Source organism: Opisthorchis viverrini (assembly GCF_000715545.1).
Source record: "Opisthorchis viverrini unplaced genomic scaffold opera_v5_14, whole genome shotgun sequence".
NCBI lineage: Eukaryota > Metazoa > Platyhelminthes > Trematoda > Opisthorchiida > Opisthorchiidae > Opisthorchis > Opisthorchis viverrini.
In genome coordinates this window covers 1604322-1624958 of record NW_008751670.1, presented here as the reverse complement: position 1 = coordinate 1624958, position 20637 = coordinate 1604322, and the positions used below count along the sequence as shown (strand labels likewise).

General features: G+C 45.0%; 1 protein-coding gene across 1 annotated transcript; it reads left to right on the top strand.

Annotated features, from left to right (window-relative positions):
• Positions 1 to 7302: 7302 nt before the first annotated feature.
• T265_01320 (hypothetical protein) lies at positions 7303 to 12613 on the top strand (the record flags this gene model as incomplete). Its single annotated transcript, XM_009165326.1, has 3 exons — positions 7303 to 7448; positions 7528 to 7615; positions 12545 to 12613. 3 exons carry the CDS (start codon positions 7303 to 7305, stop codon positions 12611 to 12613), a joined length of 303 nt encoding a protein of 100 aa, XP_009163590.1.
• Positions 12614 to 20637: the final 8024 nt, after the last annotated feature.

The window sequence follows — 20637 nt, the reverse complement described above, 5'->3', positions numbered from 1 at the left end:
TGAAAAGTTCATTTCGAAGCCTGTGACCAGTGTCCAGTGCATGCCCCGCTATTGTCGAGTATCTAACAATCGCCTGATGTTCATATGCGTTTCTTGATCGTATGTGAGTTTATGCTCACCGATTACGGTGTGAAACTCCCTGGCTGTTGGATCTTTTTGCAGTCGTTACATTTTACTTAGTATGCACAGTCCGTAGACCTATCAACCGGAAGGAGACCCGTCAACTGAGCGTAAAGTCCTCCTCTTCTGGAATGCCACCCTTCTGATGATTTCAGACGTCCCTGTTTTGTATGTGATTACTACTGTTCTGACGCACTCTTTGTTGGGCCTTGATGTCTCACTTCGTGCGACTGTTCGGTCAACCGAATCTGTGCGTAGCCATCTCGCTCCACTAAACAACTCTGAAGCAGAAAAACGAGAGATTCTGCTTGGTTCCAGGTGAATCTTTCGTAAAAAACAAATTGGTATGGAAATGAGTGTATTTCACCGATTTCTGAAGCCATATTATCGACTTCGGGTAAATTGAGGAGCATTTCATATCGTGGGTGGCCTTCTATTGGGTTACGCCAGCACTGAGCCCGTCAGACTACGCGATACGGGGAAGACAGAGAACTCGGGACACGGCTGTATTGTCAGGACAAAACATACAGAGCTCCTGCGCAAATATATAGGATGACCAAATGGCCAAATATGATAGTTCATTCGTTCGTCTTGTACAGCCAATGGCGGTGTTCCGGTCGTGAACAATTTCAGCCCAACTCCACTGGTCTTATGTTGCTAAGCCGTGTTTGGTGAGCTGCGCCAACGCACCTGCTTTCTGGACGTGTCGTAGCGATGGTGACCTTGGAGATGCATCACTCTCTGCACATGTGCTTTTTCCATGTCTGGGCGCGTCCTGGCAAACTGCAACAGTGTATCAAGAAGAAATTTTTATTTTCTCCCCACTTTTTTTGGAAGAGCGATTGGCCTGATGTGGATTCTAGCCCCACAGTGAATTGGGTTTGAGGATACAAACAACGGAGTTATTGGTGGAATTGGTTAACCCCCCCCCCCTGTTGATCTCACCAACGTCAACGGTGTTATTGGTGGAATTTGTCCCCCCCCCCCCACTCATGATCATAACCAACGTGTCATCAACATAAAGCCAGAAACTTTCATTGAATACTTGAATTCGACGGAAGCACTCTACTCAAGATCCTTCATATACTTATTAGGATGTATTGTGTCGATTAACTCCAATTGTACTGTCTGCATGCCGCGATGCCGTACACGTTGGAACTGCGTGGTTATCAGGAAGGTCAGATTCCCGAAAGCAACCACTGAATGCCCGAAATCTACTGAGACCCTCAGCTCCGCTGGATGTTGGCCAGACAGACAACGCCCCCTCAATATGCAGCTCGTCACAGCCCTGTATCAAAGCCAGACATTGTGAGTCAGTGTGAGACTTCAGACAGTGTCCCTCCAGTAAATGGCTTGGGGCCGTCGTACTTTCGGACTCGCACACACTCACGCTTCGCACTCGCTTGTTCGGAATATAGCTGTCTTGTTCCCTTCCGGCGCTAGGCACTGGATTTAGAGGGGTCAGTAGTCAGATACAACAGATTGGCGAACCAACAGATATAATTTGGTGGCGTCGAAAACGCCAATACGGATCCTTTTCCTCACAAATCTAAATTCGTGTCTTGAAACACATAGTGCATTGACATGTGGTGTACGTCAATGATCACAAGTTGTTCCTATGACCACCCCTCAGATGGTGGTTCGTAAATAGCTTAGTTAAGACGAGCGTGACCCGAATCGGAGTTGGAATTAGATTGCTAATAGATCGCTAACTCGTCCATTCTCATACATCTTCATGTTCGACCATCTCGAGATACCATCAGGCGTGACCACCCGTATGCATAATCGGTCCCCTTGACCTCTGCGCGTGCGGGTTAAGCAGATTCTCGGTGTGAATCAATGAGGCAATAAACATCACCTGCTGGGCAGTGACTAATTGTTTTGCTCGGCACAAAACGGAGTTCAATCTCGAGCATTTAAATACCAATTCAACAACAGAACACACAGCAAGATCAAAGCTTTTTTCAACCCCAAACGTCTAACACTGAGCCTACCAAGTGCAGATTTAGTAGAACAGTTTGGAATTATCGAAAGGTGATTAGAATGGAAGGATCCGTGTGTCACAATCTTAAATCTAAAAAATCTCGAAAGAGACGGAATAAAAAACAACGTGGTGCTGTTGTGAGAAACGACATTATACCGGTTATGCCAGAGGAAAATTTTATGACTTCAGACGAGAAAATGGACACATTGACTGCATGTTCCTCATCACAATCTGTTGAGAACACATCTGTTACACCTCGACGACACAATGGTTTTCACAATGAGAATGAATTAAGGGGTCTCAGGATAACCAGTTCTATGGAATCCAACTATGCAGACGGAACTTTCACGGATTGTTCGACGCACACTAACAGAGGTCATTGGAATTCAACCCGACACGAACATTCGGTTGCACAGTCAATGTATAATCTTTCCGAAGCAAAGAACGAAGAAAATCTTCGATCATGCACCCATAGTGTTGTCAGTGCACCAAACAGTAAAAGCCTCAAGGAAAATCTGGCTACTGTGATCTCATTCATCAAGGGTAAGTTATCCGGATGGTGTACACCTTAGGATTGGTTTGATATACGAACAGATTTAGCAGCCAAAGAGCCAACTAACCAATATTTCAATTAAATCCTCATGGTACTACTCATAAGGTTGCTGAAAATCCATCGACAGCCCATGACCGGTTTCGCCCTAAGTGGGGCTCATCAGGTAGGCGCAGTCCCCTGGTTTCCGTCAACTTTATGTTTTACTTGAAACCAAATTGCACGAAATTAGCGAATATACACACTCATTTACAAACTAATTTGGTTTTTCGAGAGACTCATCTGGAAGCCAGCTGAATCTCTCGTTTGTGATGTTTTCAGGCAACTGAATGTGCTGTACCAGGCCGTCTGTCCCCCATCCCACATTTAATCGCGCCTCTGACTCAACCCTACGAGTAGTGCATTACGTATATACATAAATCCGGATATCTCGAATATCGTGGCAACTGGAACATGAGCCAGCCTGGTGCAGTACATTCAGTTGCCTGAAAACATCCCAAACGAGAGACACAGCTGGGTTCCAGGCGAGTCTCTCGAAAAACCAAATTAGTTTGCAAATGAGTGTATATTCTCTAAATCCTCGTGGTTTTCAATTGTATTCAGTTCCTGTTACAAGAAATTGAAGTGTGTCAACTGCCCCGGTTTCACAAGGGTTATCGACTGAATCCCAGAACATTCTAGAATGTAACGCTGAAAAAATGATAGCATCAGTGACTTCATCGAAGTACGTGCTTTGAGGGCTGGCTGTAAAGTGGGATAAACTCTCCAAACATTCAGGGATACAAATAGAACATCCGGTAAAAGTACCACAAAATGTCATTGGAATGTGTTCAAACAAAATTTCCGCTGAGCCTGCAACTGTAGAAACTGAAATCACTTACTCAAGGTGTTCATAAAATAGAACAGATGAAGGAAACGTGGTCAGTTTTTAAAAGATTTTTCAGAAACTAGATAAAGAAGATGGGGGGAGTGTTGGATGCTAATGTTCCATCACTCCAGGATGTTGAGAAAATCCCAAGCCAAATTGGCTGACTGGTTGTGCAGTGCAACTCAATATTCTGTGGCGAAAGCCCCCACTTCATTGGTTTTATTTCGAACATGCACCTACGAAATGTTTGTCTGTGGTGTGAAATTACTGAATTTGGTTTCGTTACACTGTTCTTACCGGATCAACTTGCACTCAGCGTCGAATTAGGGACAACGATGAATGAATTGCCTTTTGATTAAGTTTACTTTCCATGGTTGGATTTATGTCAACCTTGATTACAAAGCGTCTCCTCTAAGCTGAATCCTACGAGACATGGCCACAATCCGTACTCTTCAGGGTAGTTATCAGCGTTTGCCCCTTGGCACACACGAAGTGTAGTAGGTGTTCCGAGGTTGAGTTATCCTCTGACCTGTCTTGGCATGACTAATGACTGAGCTTTTTAGAAGATGTGGCTAGACTTTCGTTTTTACCGCTTTTATTTATTATTACCGATTTTATTACCGAGCACCGGACGCTGTAATAGAATACTGTCCTTCCCCGGTAATGTGCGCCCTAGTTTCCTCACAGTAATCTCGATAGGTCGATATTAGTAGAACTCATCCAGATCTTCTCGACACAATTCTTCACGACTTTTCTCACCCTCCATATGCTGAACTAGGGAACTGCCTTTCCGAGGGCTCGTTAAAGATCGTTCGGGGTACTTTTGTACATCGGAACATCTGTCAATACAAATTCCATATTCTCGTATTTGGCCCGACTCAAGACTTCATCTTTGTCGTTTAGGTGTACGCTCTTATAGGTGTTGGCTGTTTGAAGCAAGTTGACTTAAATATTCAAAAACTTATGGACATAGAAGCTCTTTATCAGTGATCGGAATAACTTGTACCCAACTACAGGCCAAATAAAATGCTTATTTGGAGATTCGTCAGTGATGACGAATGAAGAAAACATCTTTTCATAGAGGAAACTACTTACAAGATTGCTGAAAACTTTTCATCAACCCACGACCGGTTTAGCCCTTCCGCTTCAGGCTCATCAGTTAGACGCAGTCCCCGAGTTTCCGTCAACCTTATGTTCTACTTGAACCCAAAGTGGGCAGATTTCGACAAATACACTAAGTTGCACACGAATTTGGTTTGCACATGACATTCAACTGAATGCGAAGAATGTCATAAACTAGGGATGCAGTGAAAACCAAAATGGTGTGCAAATGACTGTATTTGTCGAAGAAAACATTTATGGTCCTCCTCATGAAAGTTATTGAAAGATACGGCGTTTTAAAATGACATCAGTTACTCATCCGCCACTCATTCCAAACGCGTGTACCTGTTTGTTAGACGTACCTTACGACCTTCAGCTTCCTGTGTCGGCCCTTCAGCACGAACACGTTCACCTGTTCAGACATGATAATTCAGGCTAACACGCTCGTCTCGTATGCCAGATAACCGGATTTCCAACTCCGGCATGCTGACGAAGCGACTGGACCTTAGCGTAGTGTAACATTATGTGTACCTCCGTAACCCACTGAGCTATACTGGGAACGTGCTGCAAGACCCACGGAGTCTCTCTTACTAGGTCGGTCAATGATTAGAGGTCTGACGAACACAGTCTCTTTGTCCTCCAGGTTAGAGGTTCTAACATGTGTGGCGACTGGTTCCGTAAAATTGGAAACGCACCTGCATTTTCTACCAAATCCGCTTGCCTTGCGGTCAGGCCTTTGAGATAGAGGCTTTGGTTGTGAACCCTAATCGTCTTCCTATCTAGGTGTGGGTGCCCTGGCAGTAGCCTAGCCCACGTACAACCATGCGCCGCATATATACAAAAAACTCATGCCACATCGACCGTCGCTTGGTGCCTTCACCCAGGTCATCGTACTTGTTGCATGGAGCAGGGCGGGTAAGCGAAAACATGCTACTGCTGAGATCTGACTCTTTTTCTTCTCATCCCCGCATCCCATTAATAACTCACTTCTTGCAGGCCCAGCTGTCAGGACTGGTGACTCTGCTTGTCCTGCATCGGTTTTGCAAGCAACATTTGCTCGTCATCCGGTGCCGGCATCCTCAGGTGTCTCGAAAGCAATATTCAAGGCTCGACTCCCACTCTGTCTGGTCACCCTCAGTGTCCACACTCTGAGGCAAGCAGGACAACCAGCTGCTCTTGCCCTCACACTGGGCTCTTTTGGAATTGATGTATGTTGTCTCAGAAACAAGATTTCAGGATGTAAGCACATTGGTTGAACTAGCCGTCCCATCACTCTCCACTCGTTTCCAGCTGTATACCTCTGGCGGTCCAGAGGTAATTGCGAGAGGTATTATCCCAGGTCACCGGGCGAAAACGCCCTTGCTTGACTGGATACCCGTTGATAGTCGCTTCTATGTGGTCCGTGTGGCAACACTGGTGAAGGAATCTCACAAGCGGAAAGCTGATGGTTGATCGTCGTGTCTCCTTACTGTCTGACCGACTGTAGCTCTGGCACCATCGAAAACAAGTTTTATGATACCATGAGTGCCCTGTTACGGCGGGCTAAAGTTCAGAAATCCTGGTGGTACCAGAGATCAGAACGCCCAAGTGAACAGGCTTAGCGCATCTGAGACTCAGTTAGGTGGTCGACATGGACTGGATTCGGTAAGCACGATGAACGATTGCTTCAGCTGTGTGCGTTCTCTTCTTCGAAGAGGAGAAGCCGTAGATGTTTTTAGATGAACTGGCCAAAGTCATGCCCCCCTTCAGTATGTACTTTACACCCACAAAGTGAGGTCATGGTGATGGACATGTAGTCACTGAACACACCACTTATCATCCATGGAGAGACACTCGCATTTGTGGAGCATTTTACATATCTTGGAACTTGTATTAGTTATGATCTTAGTATGAAAAATGAGGTCAATGTATTAGTACACAGGTGATGATATTCATAATACAAATCAGAAGGTGAATGTGCACTAATAGAAGTTTTGTATGGTTGGCGACACGTATGAAAATAAACACAGTGCGAGGATGGGAGCAAGTCAAAAAGGGAACTTATCGGATGCGAGAGTCCCTTGGTGGAAGTCCGGACAGCGGGAACGTGTTTTTCTCCGCAGTTAGACTGCTACACGTACTCCATGATTGTCCGTGGACTCGTGGAGAGGTTGACGTCCTGGCCCCTGCGCGCGCGCGAGACTGTGTGTCTTGACTGGGTTCGGTTTGCCTTTATGTAGGTCCCAGTGCGCGTATGTGGGCGCGTCGGCACATGAGTGGTTGCTACGCTGACTAGGCGGTGCAGACAATCGATGTCCGACGTGTCAGCTTAATGCGACGTGTTTGTGAGTGTGAGAAAAAGACAAGCCTCGCGATCCAGTGAGCGATTGAGTTGAACAGTCAACTATATGGGTGACTGGGTCGCTACAAATGCACGAATCTGGAAGGCTTGGATCACATTTTCTGTTGAGGAATCCGTAACGATGCAGTTATAAAGGTAGTGTTCGGTTGTGCAACGGATACTTCAATTGAAGAATGTGTCCAGTGTGGGTTAGGCCATGTATTCCGTATGCCGAACCATCGTTTTGACAAAGGGGTTTCTGTTTTCTTTGCGTAATTCAGGGTGGCGGAAGCAGTGAGGTGTCCAACCCCTGACCTGGCAGAGGGTTATGAAAGAGAGTGCGAAACGTTCGGGTGTCAATGGTGCTACTGGTCTTCCAGGATGGGGACCGCATGATCCTCAATGCGCCTGGTTCGAAACGTTGCATGATATGGCTGCTAATCGATATCAGTAGCTCTATTGTTTTCAGTTTCTCTCCAGATTGCCTGAATGGGTGTCTGGAGGTGTAGGAACCTGGGAGTGATTGTGATAGGATAGCCCCTAGTCCCTTCCCCGTCCACTTTTGTTCTTTTCTTCACAGTAAGACTTTCAAATGGATCATGGTTGCACGGCAGTGAAGCATCAATGTCGAACACTGATGCTGTCGAGTCGATAACGATGATGATGATGATGGTGATGATGATGATGATGATGATGACGATGAATTTTTTGTTGAATACAAGGATAGTTACTTCTAGGATGATTTTCTAGAAGACTGATGTGAGTGCGAATCCACTGAATGACACAACCACTTACACTTAACCATTCGCGCTGTTTCCCATGGTTACAACTCGAACTGAAGTGGAAAGTAGGGCAAAAATGTAACTGATCGAACGAGTTAAGCTTGGCCATTTTTTAGAGGTTCTTACTTAACCTAGTGCCTCGTTCCTGGTAGATGCCACGAAGCACTGTCCGTGAAGTTAGCTCGTCGACGATGGTTTATCACTAGCATTAGTAACTACATCAATCACAATACACAACAGAATCTGCACGTGGCGGTGTCAACTTGGTGCAATGCTATATTCAGTCACTGTGTCAGTTCAGCTGCGCCTTTTCGGTTGCCGGAACATCGATCGTTCAGGTTTTTACCTGTTTTGTAGAACGCCTCAGAAAACACTGGATTCCAGTTATTAGGTCAAACGATGCTCATAGTAAAGAATACATACGAACAGGTGTGAGGACAAAGCATATACGAACAGCAGTCGCAAAGACCACCTAACGTTGTTAGTCATGACCTCCCCCAGAAGCACAAAACCGAAATTGGACGATAAGGGACGAAAATATACTATGGATTACTGCAGCATATTTTTGAGTGCATGTCACGCCACTAGCACTGCATTATTCAACTGTTCGTTGATATTCCATAGCTTGGACGACTGCCATGTGCGAAAGGGCCTGTTGGGAGAGAGCCGATTAGACAACCAAGTAGGGACTCAGTAGAGAATGCCTGGAATCAATCAAAATGCAAATATACAGGTGCTTATTTACTTAGTTCAATTTCTACCGAACTAGTCAACGTGATTTATACTATTTCTTATTCCAATCTGACCAAACTGTTGCGAAATTAACGGACCAGTACATCGGGCCAAGTTTTCAGCAAGGATGTTATTCTGTCTTCATTCTTCCAGCCTATCACTCTCTCTTTGTCTCTCTCTCTCGGACGGTGGGAACTCTGGTTAGACCTTCGAAACCCGCGAAATCCTCGGATTTCTATAAAGTTTTTCAGTTTAATTATGAATAAACTTACAGTGCGTACTTTTATTCATCTTCTTATAGATTTGGATTTTACCTTCACATCACCACCTATATCGCCAACGTGTTTATGATGCTTTCTGATGTGTCCTTGCTTATTTGTCTGACTACAAAGCAAACTATAAGCATAGTGCGATCTCCTTCCGTTCCTTTGTTACAGCGTGACGAAAGCACCTCAGTATTCACTCACACAACAACGTAGAAACGGCCTACATGGTGTATGGTGAAGCATAATGAAAACCTAGTCCACTGAGTGACAAAGCGCACTGCACAGAGCGGTAAACGCTCTGCGCAATAACCAAGAATCGATCGCTTGCCGGTCTAATTCGAATTGCAAAAAAAAACAATCGAATAGGTGTTCTTGGGCACACCTACAGAGCAGTAATTAACCCATTCGATTTAAAAATCTTTGGACCCAGTTGGTGTCAGACAACCAAACTTAGTCGACGGAAACTGCGTGCATACTAATTTTTGATGAGCTAATGGGCAAGAGCTGAGTTGAGTTTGAATCGAAATGTCAAGAATCAGGACAGGTTTAGATCGCGCTAATTCATTAGCCAAAGGTTTCGAGTTTCGTACGTCATACTGATGGGCAAGATGTTTCTGCTATGCAGCCGATTAATCGAGTTGAACGTCCAAATGAAGGTTGTGTTTGAACAATTTCGGTCGCTGGAATCCGATTACTGTCAGTCTAACTACACTTAACGGTGGCTGTATCTCCGAGGTCAACGGCCTGAAAGACAGCGTTTTTTGGCCCTGTTCTGAGCCCGGTCTCATTGAGCGATCCTTCAACCAACTCCCATTCTAACCTCGGCAAACACAACTACAAGCGTAATCTCAGTCGGCTTGGTGACAGTGTTCGGCAGTTAGTTGAGAAAATGAGATAGACAGCGTACGATTGAAAGCACTAAAGAGCAGTGTGTAAAAGGCAGATAATATAACGAAAAAATTAGAGCATCTCCTAAATCGTGGTTACAAAAGTCAACACTGAAAGCCGGAAATATCGTCTATTCTCTTACAACATGGCCAGAGCTGATGGTCGATTGGAAATCGGTACACACGCCATAACACTTGTAACAAGCAAAATGTAAACCGCACTCAGCCTTCGCTTCTCAAGTCGCGATCATTTTAGCGACAGTCGTTCATTTTTCGTTTCCCCCTTCCTCTCTTAGTTTGAAAGAAGCGTTGCGGTTGCATAGAACGAATGAATTCCCACTTGCTCTGGGAGGCCAATTCAGACTTTATGCGATGTTTCGTCAGTGAACTTATCACTGATTCAAGGCTATTTTTCACAAAAAGAGATTCAAGAAATGCTCTCAAAACTCAGGAACGATAACGACTTAGGTTCACTTAGTCGATGCGAGTCATCCGTGACTGTCTGTCTGATCTACAGGACAGAGCAGTAGGTGGACACACGGCCAGAAACAAAGGTCGGCTAGCATTTGTCTGAAGCCTTTTGAATAAATACTAGTGTGCGATTGCTCTGATCTACCCTACTTTGTTTTGTACATGAGTTTCACTTATCTCATTGGTAGAAGCTACCAGTTAGGCAGCCGAATACCAGAGGATGATTGGAAATCCTACGGTTCGGTACTATTGGTGTGCTTTCTGATTGACAAATGGATCGAATGCGCGTGAACGCATTGGGCATTTTGCTGATTAGCCTGACAGCTGAGTATTTCGTAAAACACGACGGTTCAGGAAAACCATAAGTCAGCTTATTCACAATCTTTCAACCCTCTTAGACAGGCTTTATCAAATAAATGACAATTTATTTAGCATGTGTCGACACCAAACCAATACACTACTCAAACGGTTGACTTCTGTTTTATTCGGACCGTTGTGTTTTTATAACTGAACTTTAAGCTGAAGTTTTCGGTCATAGCCTCAAGAACTCCACCTTTTTCGGAGACCAACGGGCGGCAAGCATGTAACTTATTCACCTGAAGGATCAAGAACAATCTGTTGGCTTTAGACACCTGGTCCGCGATTCCTCCGTTGCCCAGTTGATGTCCGACCGGTACAAAGTATGCGGTGGGTGGTAATCGTATCCAGTGGGCAGAACTCACCCCCAACCAAACTTTGAACAAGCTCTGTTCTTCCGTCCTCTTAACTACAGTATCACTTTCGTGACTTTGTTTTTCCGCGGAATATTCTTTAAAACTAATTTTTAGGGGCTCACACTGGTGAGAAAGTCATGTAATCGGAAATCCATTCCGGAGGTTCTTACCATGTCTCCGCGATTGGGTCTTTTGGGCTCCATCTTAAAGTTCATAAGTATAGGACGGCCAGGCAACGGCCGCCAAAGGTTGCACAGATATTGTGAGATTTTTTTGGTTACTTGAAGACGGCTGACTGTGCAATACGCAGCTTGTTGAGCTTTACGTGCCTCAGCCTTTGAGGATTGTCCTCACTGCAATTGTGTCTCCAGTCAGTGAAGGTAAAGCGTGTCAGCCGGTTTGATCCATGATACCATATCAACTGGCACCGAACTTTGTATCGGTCAGGAACTGAGGCTAATGTGTTCCACCTGCTCAAAGTTATTCTACTTGGCAGTCAGACGAGGAAGTCGAAGACCCAGAAGGGTTTCCAGAGGGGATAGTTCTAGAAGGCGCACAGTAAGGTTATGGATTTCCTTTCAGTCAACAAGGTCGACAATATAATCGAAATATTTTCAAGGGACATCTGGTTCCACGAGGTGCTGAGGCTGAGAGTCGAGAAACCGAAAAAGAGGGTCTTTGTGGTGTTGACCAATATAACTGAGGAGAGGAACCCATTGCACACCACTCTGCATCGACAAAGAACAAACTCAGCCAAAAACGAAAACGCATCACACTTGGAGGAAAACTGACATATGGAGATGAAGTCCTTCTCTGGTCTTCTATGACTGGATGATGCTTTCTAAGTTCTACGGAACCGTGGTCTGAGATGGAAGGGTAATGGGAAAAGTAGTTTTCACGAATATGGCTGGCTGAATATGATGAATTACGCTGTCCTCTCTATTAACTCCGGTCTTTTGGGTGATCGGTCTCATGGAACTTTTTTGCGCAATAGCGTAAACATGCAGGCTAGAGAGTGTCTTACACAGTCTCTTTAGGATACCATCTCGAAAGTTGTGACACCAGATTTGCCTGAAGGTCATTCAAACATCCAACCATTCCTTGCACCCGGTCTTTAGGAGCATATTTACGAAGGATGATGTAAAATATGTACGAATTTTTATGAAATGAATAGCAACAGTGAGTGATAGCTGCTTTAGGTTTAATTAGATAGTATGCCACAATTTTAAGGCAACAACGTGGTATAAACGAGTGGGCGCTAATCGTGCAAGCACTATCTATATTCATTGGCAAAAACACATACTGCCCCATGTGCATGAAAAGTGACAAGTCATCGGCATCCGCCTAGTAATTTTGTTTTCGGAGTATTTCCAATAAAACTGTTCTGTCATATTATCACACAGCATGTGTATGTGTGATGTTAACTGTGAATGGTTGTCGGCTAAACTCACCTCGTACGTGTGCTTCGAAGTAGACTGATGTAAGATGAAATCACTGCTCGACTTAATTTTTAACTAGTCCATGAGGGCGCGATTCCAGCCATCAAAGTTGTCTTGTTTAAACCTACCTCTACTGCAACGAATCGGCATGCGGACATGTCACATAGTACAGCCCTTAACCATCAGTAACGAAACGGTTTAACTACCACGCTGACTCACTGCACAGAAATTCCATCAAAACACTTGGTATCACTGCTGACAAGAAAATTTCACGAACCTAGCCCATCTTACCTGGTTTATCTTCATTCCAGTTCAAACGGGTGAGAAACATTCAGAGTGATGTGGACAAAACCCCAGCCCATCTGACCACATTTCCTTGAACGTAGTTGAATGAAAACCGTTTTTGAATATGTGAGATGGTATGAACAAAAGACTTGTCGATCGGCGGAATGCATCTTCAGCATGATGTCGGAGTTTTGTCCACAAAATTGCGTTACTCACAAACACATAGCCATCGGTTTTTCAGACTAATCACAAGGTCGTTGAAATCTCCTCGACACTACACGATGGGCTTTGTTGTTCTTCATGCAGGTGCAGACCTCCGAGTTTTCATCAACTCCAAGTTCTACTTGAACCCAAATTGTACGAAATTCGACAAATACACTCATTCACTTTATTTGGTTTGCACGAGAGACTCATCTGAAGCACACCTGAACCTCTAATTAATGACGGTCTTTTTAAACCGATGATCTGGGTGACTTCCTTGCTAGATCTAAGTATTCTCGAATACTTCTCGCAGATAGCCAAGTGCACTTCGGGCATAGTGGGGTGCGACAACTTGGCGTTGATGCAGGGGCTTGTATAATGTGTATTCAATGAACAAAAATTCAACGCTGACGACAGCACTTAATGTCCACTTTTTTTGAATTGAAGACCTAGTTGATTATTGCTTGCCAAGAATAGAAGTCCAAACCATCGGCCTAGTCATTTATTGAGCGTCAGATGGACGGTAGTCAACAAAGTGAGAAGAAGAGCACGCCGTTGGTTTAGAAAACAAGCGCGAAATATGTGCCCTTCTCCACATGTTCATGCCGAAATACCGATAATACGGAGGTGTCTATAAATTGGTAATCAGTTAGCTGTTGACGTTTGTTAGTAGTATGAGGGGACTTGGGAATTTTAGTGAGGATTTCGGTTTTTACATGAAACCAACCTATGCTAGAAAGCTGAGAACCACTGTTCAACTGTTTCACCTTTATTGGGAGCCATAAGAATTGCACATCTAAAGAGGAGTCTCAAACCCGTGACGAATCAGCAATGTGATTAACTAGCACTTAGACACGACTAAGTGCCACTCATGGAATCCACATCTCGTGACCACACTTGCTGACTGGCTCCGCGAGCTTTTGGTCTACTTGCCGAACTTGGCAGTTGCCTAGCGATCGATGCATCCATACCGGGGATGATTTGGCTCTACATGTATTTCGGCCATTACGTGCTCGCGGGTGAAGTCCCCATCTAGCACTGATCAAAAGACGTTCTGGCAGCTGATAGATGGCGTTCGCTGAGACATCAAGTGAGTGTGGTATGAAGAGTGCATCACCAAACGACTTGAGATTGTGGTACTGACGTGTTTCTAGGTTTTGCTTCGTGATAGGGTTAAAACACTGCCTCTTCATCCTAGAGGATATTTCCAGACATTGAAGTCTGTTCCCCCTTCGTCTCCTGGAATGTGTAGATACTATGACTATCTAACTGCAATCTAACCGTTCTTTGGATTCATCAGGTTGGTGCGATCCCCGAGTTTTCGTCAACCGTATGTTCTACTTGAACCCAAATAGCTATCAAGTTATTCCTCAGAGATAGAATACTCCACTTCTGATCTTACTCTACCTCTGGAAGTCTCCTCTCTCTACTGCTGTCGATGTTTATACCTTCTAATAGTGTTCCGAATGGTGACCTCCTATTTAGTCTGACATGCAGCCTACTTGTACTAGCTTATCTTTGAAAGACAATGGTTGACGAACATCCATGTTGCAACCAAATCAATCTGTCTTATCAAACGTCAAACGTAGAGTGCACGTACGCATAATCACGCAGAGACTGCCATCAACTAAGTAAGCAGCGTATTTCTGCATTTCCCACAAACCGAAAAAGCTTGTCAGTTATGGACGAGACAAGATCTTACACGCACTGTTTGGGTGCGGTGTGTCCTAATTTAGTTGTTTTCGTTGCGTCAATGGCAGTCAGTCAGTCAGTCAATCGGTTTTTCAGCTGCAAGTCATGCATCGAAGTACAGTAGTTCCGGATTTTGCAATTCCGTGCTCATTAAATTGTTCTGTCTACCCCTTTTGGCATAGAGTAAGAAGCAATGAAGTTGACAGGCTTGGCGCAGGATTGCCATTGGTTGCTTGAGATAACCCTCTGTCTGGGTCAAGTAGCTCATCCAGGTAGCTCCTTGTGGAGAGACGACACTTAATAATGCGACTAAATTGACTGGTAAAGAAGGATGACCAATAATAGCCGTAACACATGTTTTCGGTTCTGCGGTAATGAAATTTCATTTGTAAAATGTTTTCTTGACAATCTTTGTGAAGATGTGTTAGGTTTCTCCAACCCATCTGAAGTGTGTGATTTCCGCGAGCTAAAGCTGTTTAATACTCGCCAGTTCTCATCGTCTGGGTTATAAAAATCTAGTGGTTTTATGGGCTAGTTCGGTCAAACAGATCTCAGTAGAATAAAGTTAATCAGATGTGATTACAACGTAAACTCTTTGGAGTGATCAGCTGAGCTCGATTTAAGGCTAAGGGCATGGTTCGAATCCGACCCCGGCATCTTGACTGCTCCTGTTTAGGTTTGGAAGAAGTCACCATATCTTAACCCTCTTGCTTGCGTCGGGTGGTATGGCAGCCAGTCACCGAAAAGGCGTTACAACTGAACGATTGTTGACTGTTGCAGCTGGGAAACCTGGATCAATGACATGGGGCAGTTTTCATTTTGTTGTTTCTTCTTGAGGAGAAAATGGGCCACACGGGGAACCAGTGAGTGTATCTTCCTCGGTTCTGTGAGGTTCGCTTTGTCGTGGAGGGAGTGTAATCGGGGAAATCCGTACATCCAAAAACGTCCATCATCTGGGGAAGCTGTTGCTTGAAAGGTTTCCTCGAGGGGAAACATTGTATTCTTGTCCCGATTCCGAAAGAAGGGTAGGCAAAGTGAATACCAACGTAACATACTCTAATTAGAGGTGTAGAAACGAATCGTACTTGGGCCATAATTTTCGGTCCATAGTTTGTGGTAATAGCAGAAAGCCAGTCATAATAATTAAAACCAGGAGCAGCTTAAGAAAATAAATAAGTGATTGAGAATCAAGTTCTGCTTGCGACAAAAATGTTTTTGCTTTTACTTGATGTTGATCTGGCATTACGTTACAAATAAGTTATCTACTGTAGTCTTTTAGAGATGATGCTATCGAGGGAAGCACCTCCTCCAATGAGAAGTGCTTCACTCTCAAGTACTTCTCCAATTTAAACCCTCTTCTAAACTCCAGAAGTAACCCAAGAAGCATGTGAGTGGGGGAATGCAGTCCAGAAAGATCTCTACCACGAAGTAGGAAGCCAAAAGTGGCAACACCTCTGACCATTGAGCCAAATTCACCACCGACTTTCACAATGACGAGTAATGTCGTCAACATGGCTACTGCACTAAACAGAGATGTTACCAGGCCTAGTTTAAGTTAATTTGGCTTGATCGATGATTCAACACCATTCTACATGCATTCGAATATTTACCGGAACATATCATTTAATATAAGTACGGACTTCATGTAGCTATGAGGGACTTTGGAATGTACCAACTCGATGGGGTCGGTCTGTCTCATCCTTACCTCAATTATTCGGACCCTCAGTTGTCATCTGCGACTGCACTCGTGGATTTGTACGAACGCACAACGCACAGCACCATATTAGTGTTCTTCATCATACTTGGCATATCGTCTCACAAGGGTAGCGTTCATATTCCACTTCTTTCTAATGGTTGGTTCTCTCTCAGCATCAGTCACTTGGTTACTTGTCGGGCAAAGGTTTCACTGGAAGTGAACACGGTAGGAACATATAGGTGTTCACCCGTTGCTGGCACCCAAAAGATATGGAATAGAGTATATCTGTAATGTACTACTCAGAAGGTTGCTGAAAATCCATCGACAGCCCACGACCGGTTTCGCCCTTCTTGGGGCTCATCAGGTAGGCGCAGTCCCCGTTCCAGGTGTCTCTCGAAAGAACCAAATTAGTTTGCAAATGAGTGTATATTCGCTAATATGGAATAGAGGTTCCTCACACCTTTTGCATTGGAGCGAGGGTGAGTCATCAGCAGAACAGCCTAGTTCTGAGTGGAACTCATTAAAGATGGCGACCTAGTAAAACTAGGTCAAACACAAGCGTTCCCATCACTCTGTCCGTCATTAAATGATGGTCAGTGCAAGCCTCGGAGCTTTCGTCATGCCCAGCTGGTCAGTCGAACAGAACGATTTGCATGGTCCACTCGCTTTTGGACAATTTAGGTGACGAAAACAAACCGTAATAAGCAGTATTTAGGTGAGAGGACTTCGGTCTGGCGTTCAGTCGTATAGACTTATCTCTGTAGCCTCTTTTGCAGCTCTTTTTCGAGAGTATATATATATATATGTCCCGGGTGTAGATGTGCAAGGGATTTAGCCTGGTGCAGCTGATGGTTGATAAGACTTGTAAAAAATCGAATCTTTGTTAGCCAACTACGGACGATGTGAACCATGGTTCCTTCCTATCTCTCTTCCAAGAGGAGACCTCTGTCGAGAAAAACAGCCACGAATTTTCTCCTGAACGCAACTGTCACCCCACAGCTTGCTCGATATCACAGCCCATCAGTGCGCCGCCAAGTCGTGTGTGGCGCCCAAGAACGTCTCTAAAGCCACCGTGGTGTGGCCATGCCAAGATCACGTGAGACACCGCGCGCCTTGAGCGTGTGAATCGCCCAATCAAGAACGCCTCCGACCTCGCGTCACTTGAGCCACGACCACAGCAATTGAATGCACGGACGCACGTATGCATGCACGCGTGGCTTGATTGGGTGGATTTTAGGACTGAGTCAGACTGTCGCCATCTGCCGTGAGCTTGTACACTGGGGCTTCACTCTCGACTCCGAAAGCGTGAGCGGAGCACTGGCCTGCCTCACGTACGGCGCATGCTATGCTCTTTGCTAGATCAATCGTATCCTATCATGGTAAGTGGCTCGTATGGTTTGTCAATTGCTGCTGAAGTTTAAAGCCACAATTACCCTGATTGTTGCTAGTATCCCTCTACACTATCCTTACGCAGAAATCCTCAAGTGAGTGAGTGATTCCATTCGGGCCTGATTCTTCACCACTGAGTCCCCCTTAAGCCGAACACCCCATCGTACGTAAATAATTGACCGGATGCACGCTTTTCATCGCCCAAACTATCCACGTACGAATATGAACAAAGTGTCGTTTTCCGTATAGGGCATCACACGATCTTATATTGTCGCGCCAAACCTAAGCACGTGACTGGCATTCAGAACAATGACTCCTTGTTTCTTGTTAGTCTGCCCCATCTGGCCGACTAGCTTGCCTTAAGCCTTGATTTCATGCCAGTATCGAGTGAAACAATTGAAACATCAGGCACGTTCTGTTTTCGTTGGCACTGTTTATGTGCTGGATTAAGCGAGAAACCGATTCCGTGCTCGATTTCGTAGTGCCATTTCGGAGAGTGCTTCCGGTCAGGTAATTTTCGCAGCCAGTGAGTAGTCTAAAGGGAGAGTAGTGAGGAAGTACGCGAGTTGTGAGAAGCACCTGATTAAATTAAGCGTGATCATTATCACCATTGACAACATGACATCAGTGTTCGACACTGACGTTTCGCCGCCGTACAACCATGATTTATTTGAAAGCCTTATTGTGAAAAAAAGTGAACGGGGAGGACTTGGTGCTACTTCACCACAAACATCCCAACATCTGCACCTCCATACACCTATCCAGGCAATCTGGATAGGAACTGAAAACAAGAGAGCCTCCGAAATCGGTTAGCAGGCATATCTTGCAACGCCTCCAACCAGGCGCAGTGGGGATCACGCCCTCTCCATCCTGGAAGGCCAGTCGCATCAATGGTACCCAGGCGTTTCGTAATCTCTCCCATAAACCTCTGCCACGTCAAGGGTTGGAAAACTCTCGGAAGTGGGTACAGAAAACAATATTTTTATTCAGCTAAAGATTGTTCAGTATGCTCACTGAATAGCCTAACCTACATATTCCTTTATTGAAGTCCCCGTTGCACAATCGGAAACTCGCTTTCCAATTGCCTGGTTACGGATTCGGCGACACCAAACCACATGCGCTGTTGTCCTGAGATAACGGTTGTCGAACACCTGAAGACGTCTCAGTTCCGCTGCCTGAACATGTCAAATTTTGGAGCCATACAACAGAACAACCCGCACCATAGCCTTGTAGACACGTCCCATGAGATTCAGATATATACCGCTTTGCCGCCATAAGTGTCTCAAATTAGCAAACTTGACCCAAGCCTTACAGACTCGTGCATTCAGCTCATCTGTCACACTACAATCGGAACTAATACAACTTCCAAGGTACGTGAAACGCTCCACAGCTTCGAGTATTTCTCCCTGGATTATAATTGGCATAACCAGAGGCCGCATGTCCACGAATATGACCCTACAGTTTGTGGGTGCAAAGTGCATACTAAAGGACGTGATGACTTTGGTCAATTCATCCAAAAACACCTGCGCCTACTCCTCTTCACAGGTTTGAACGATGTGGTCTACATATTTCAGATAGACAAGGTTTTTGTCAGAGGTGATTTGAGCCCCTGGGTTTCACAGACCTTCCTGCGTTCGTCTGCTTATCTCGCTGATCAGTAAATTAAATAGAAATTGAGAGAGTGGGCACTCCTGACGGACACCGTTTTGTGTACGTAAGCCCTTGGAGAGCTATCCGTATACTCTCGCAAGTACGGGATTCTGACAATGCAAAGAATTTACTATGTTTACAAACTTCCAGGGCGTTGTTTGATGGGCAAATGTGTCGAGGAGAACATACCGATCAGCTTAGTCGGATTTGCCTTGGAAATCCACTAAATGTAAAGCAGTGGATCACCTGTATGTTCGACATTGTTCTAGCACCTAACAGTGTGAAAAGCTTCGTCAAGGCAACCCCTACTAGGCCGGTCTCCAGCTTGGTGATTTCGATTTAATGTTTCACGAAACACTATCAGGCCACGCAACGCAAGTGACGCCAAGAGTCTCGTTGCGACTGGGATCAAGCTGATCACGCTGTGTTTAACGCACTCACCGCGAATCTGTTTTGAAAATGGACACTATCATGGACTCTCTACAGTTGTCTGGAACAGTCTCGTTTTCCCAAATGCAGGCCAACAGATCAAACAAGCACTGACTGAGGACTTCAACTCCATCTTTGAATAATGCGGGTGGGAGGTCATCCGGAGCTCACCGTTGTTTCAGAAACTTTGCTGACATTGTATTGTGTCGCGGTCTGTTGAGCTCTCTAGAATGTGGTATTTCTCTAGATGACGACTAATCCGGTCGGGGCGAGATGGAGTGAGTAGTTAGAGCGCGAATTTACTGATCGGCAGGTCCTTGGTTCGAACCCGACCTCTGCCTCTCGACTTCCCCTGTCTAGGCGACCTGGCGGTATCCCAGCCCTCGTGCCTCCTTCGTGTGGTATGACAGCTAGGCACCGAAAGGGTGCTACATCTGAACGATTATTTCTTATTAATACTACTCCGGTTGGTAGCGAGATGTCCGGATATGTCCTACTGACTGCTAATACTTGCTTGATTATATGTTTTTGCCCCATGTATGACCGATAAGCGATGGAGAATCTGTATGTACTGTGTGTGCCTGTACGCGGAGCTGAATTTTTATAAGACCATTCTATTGTTCTGCCTAGTTTCTGGAGTAGAATCTTCGACCTTGGAAGCTAGGTTAATCTACCCGTGAGAAACTCGTCTTTTTTCGTTTTGTTGACCGAACGTAATGAGCGCAAACTGTAAGTAATAGCGTGTTTTATTTTCAAGTGGCAGTTGATCTTTTCTCCGGGCTTGGTAATTGGTTGGGTAGGTCTCATCCGTCTGAGCGCTGACCAAGTCCCTTCGCACCGTGACGGAACTCTTGAAAGCCATTTGCCAAGCTCGGCAAACAGATCAACTGCCATCTGATCAACAGACAATGAACTCTCCTGAGCTGCTAGAAAGTGGAAACGCGGGAACTGTACCTACCTGATGAACCCCGAGAAGGTCGAAACCGGCTGTGTGCTATCGAAGAGCTTCCAACAACCTTATGTATCATGTCTATATTTGGTTTACTTTTTACGATCGAGAAG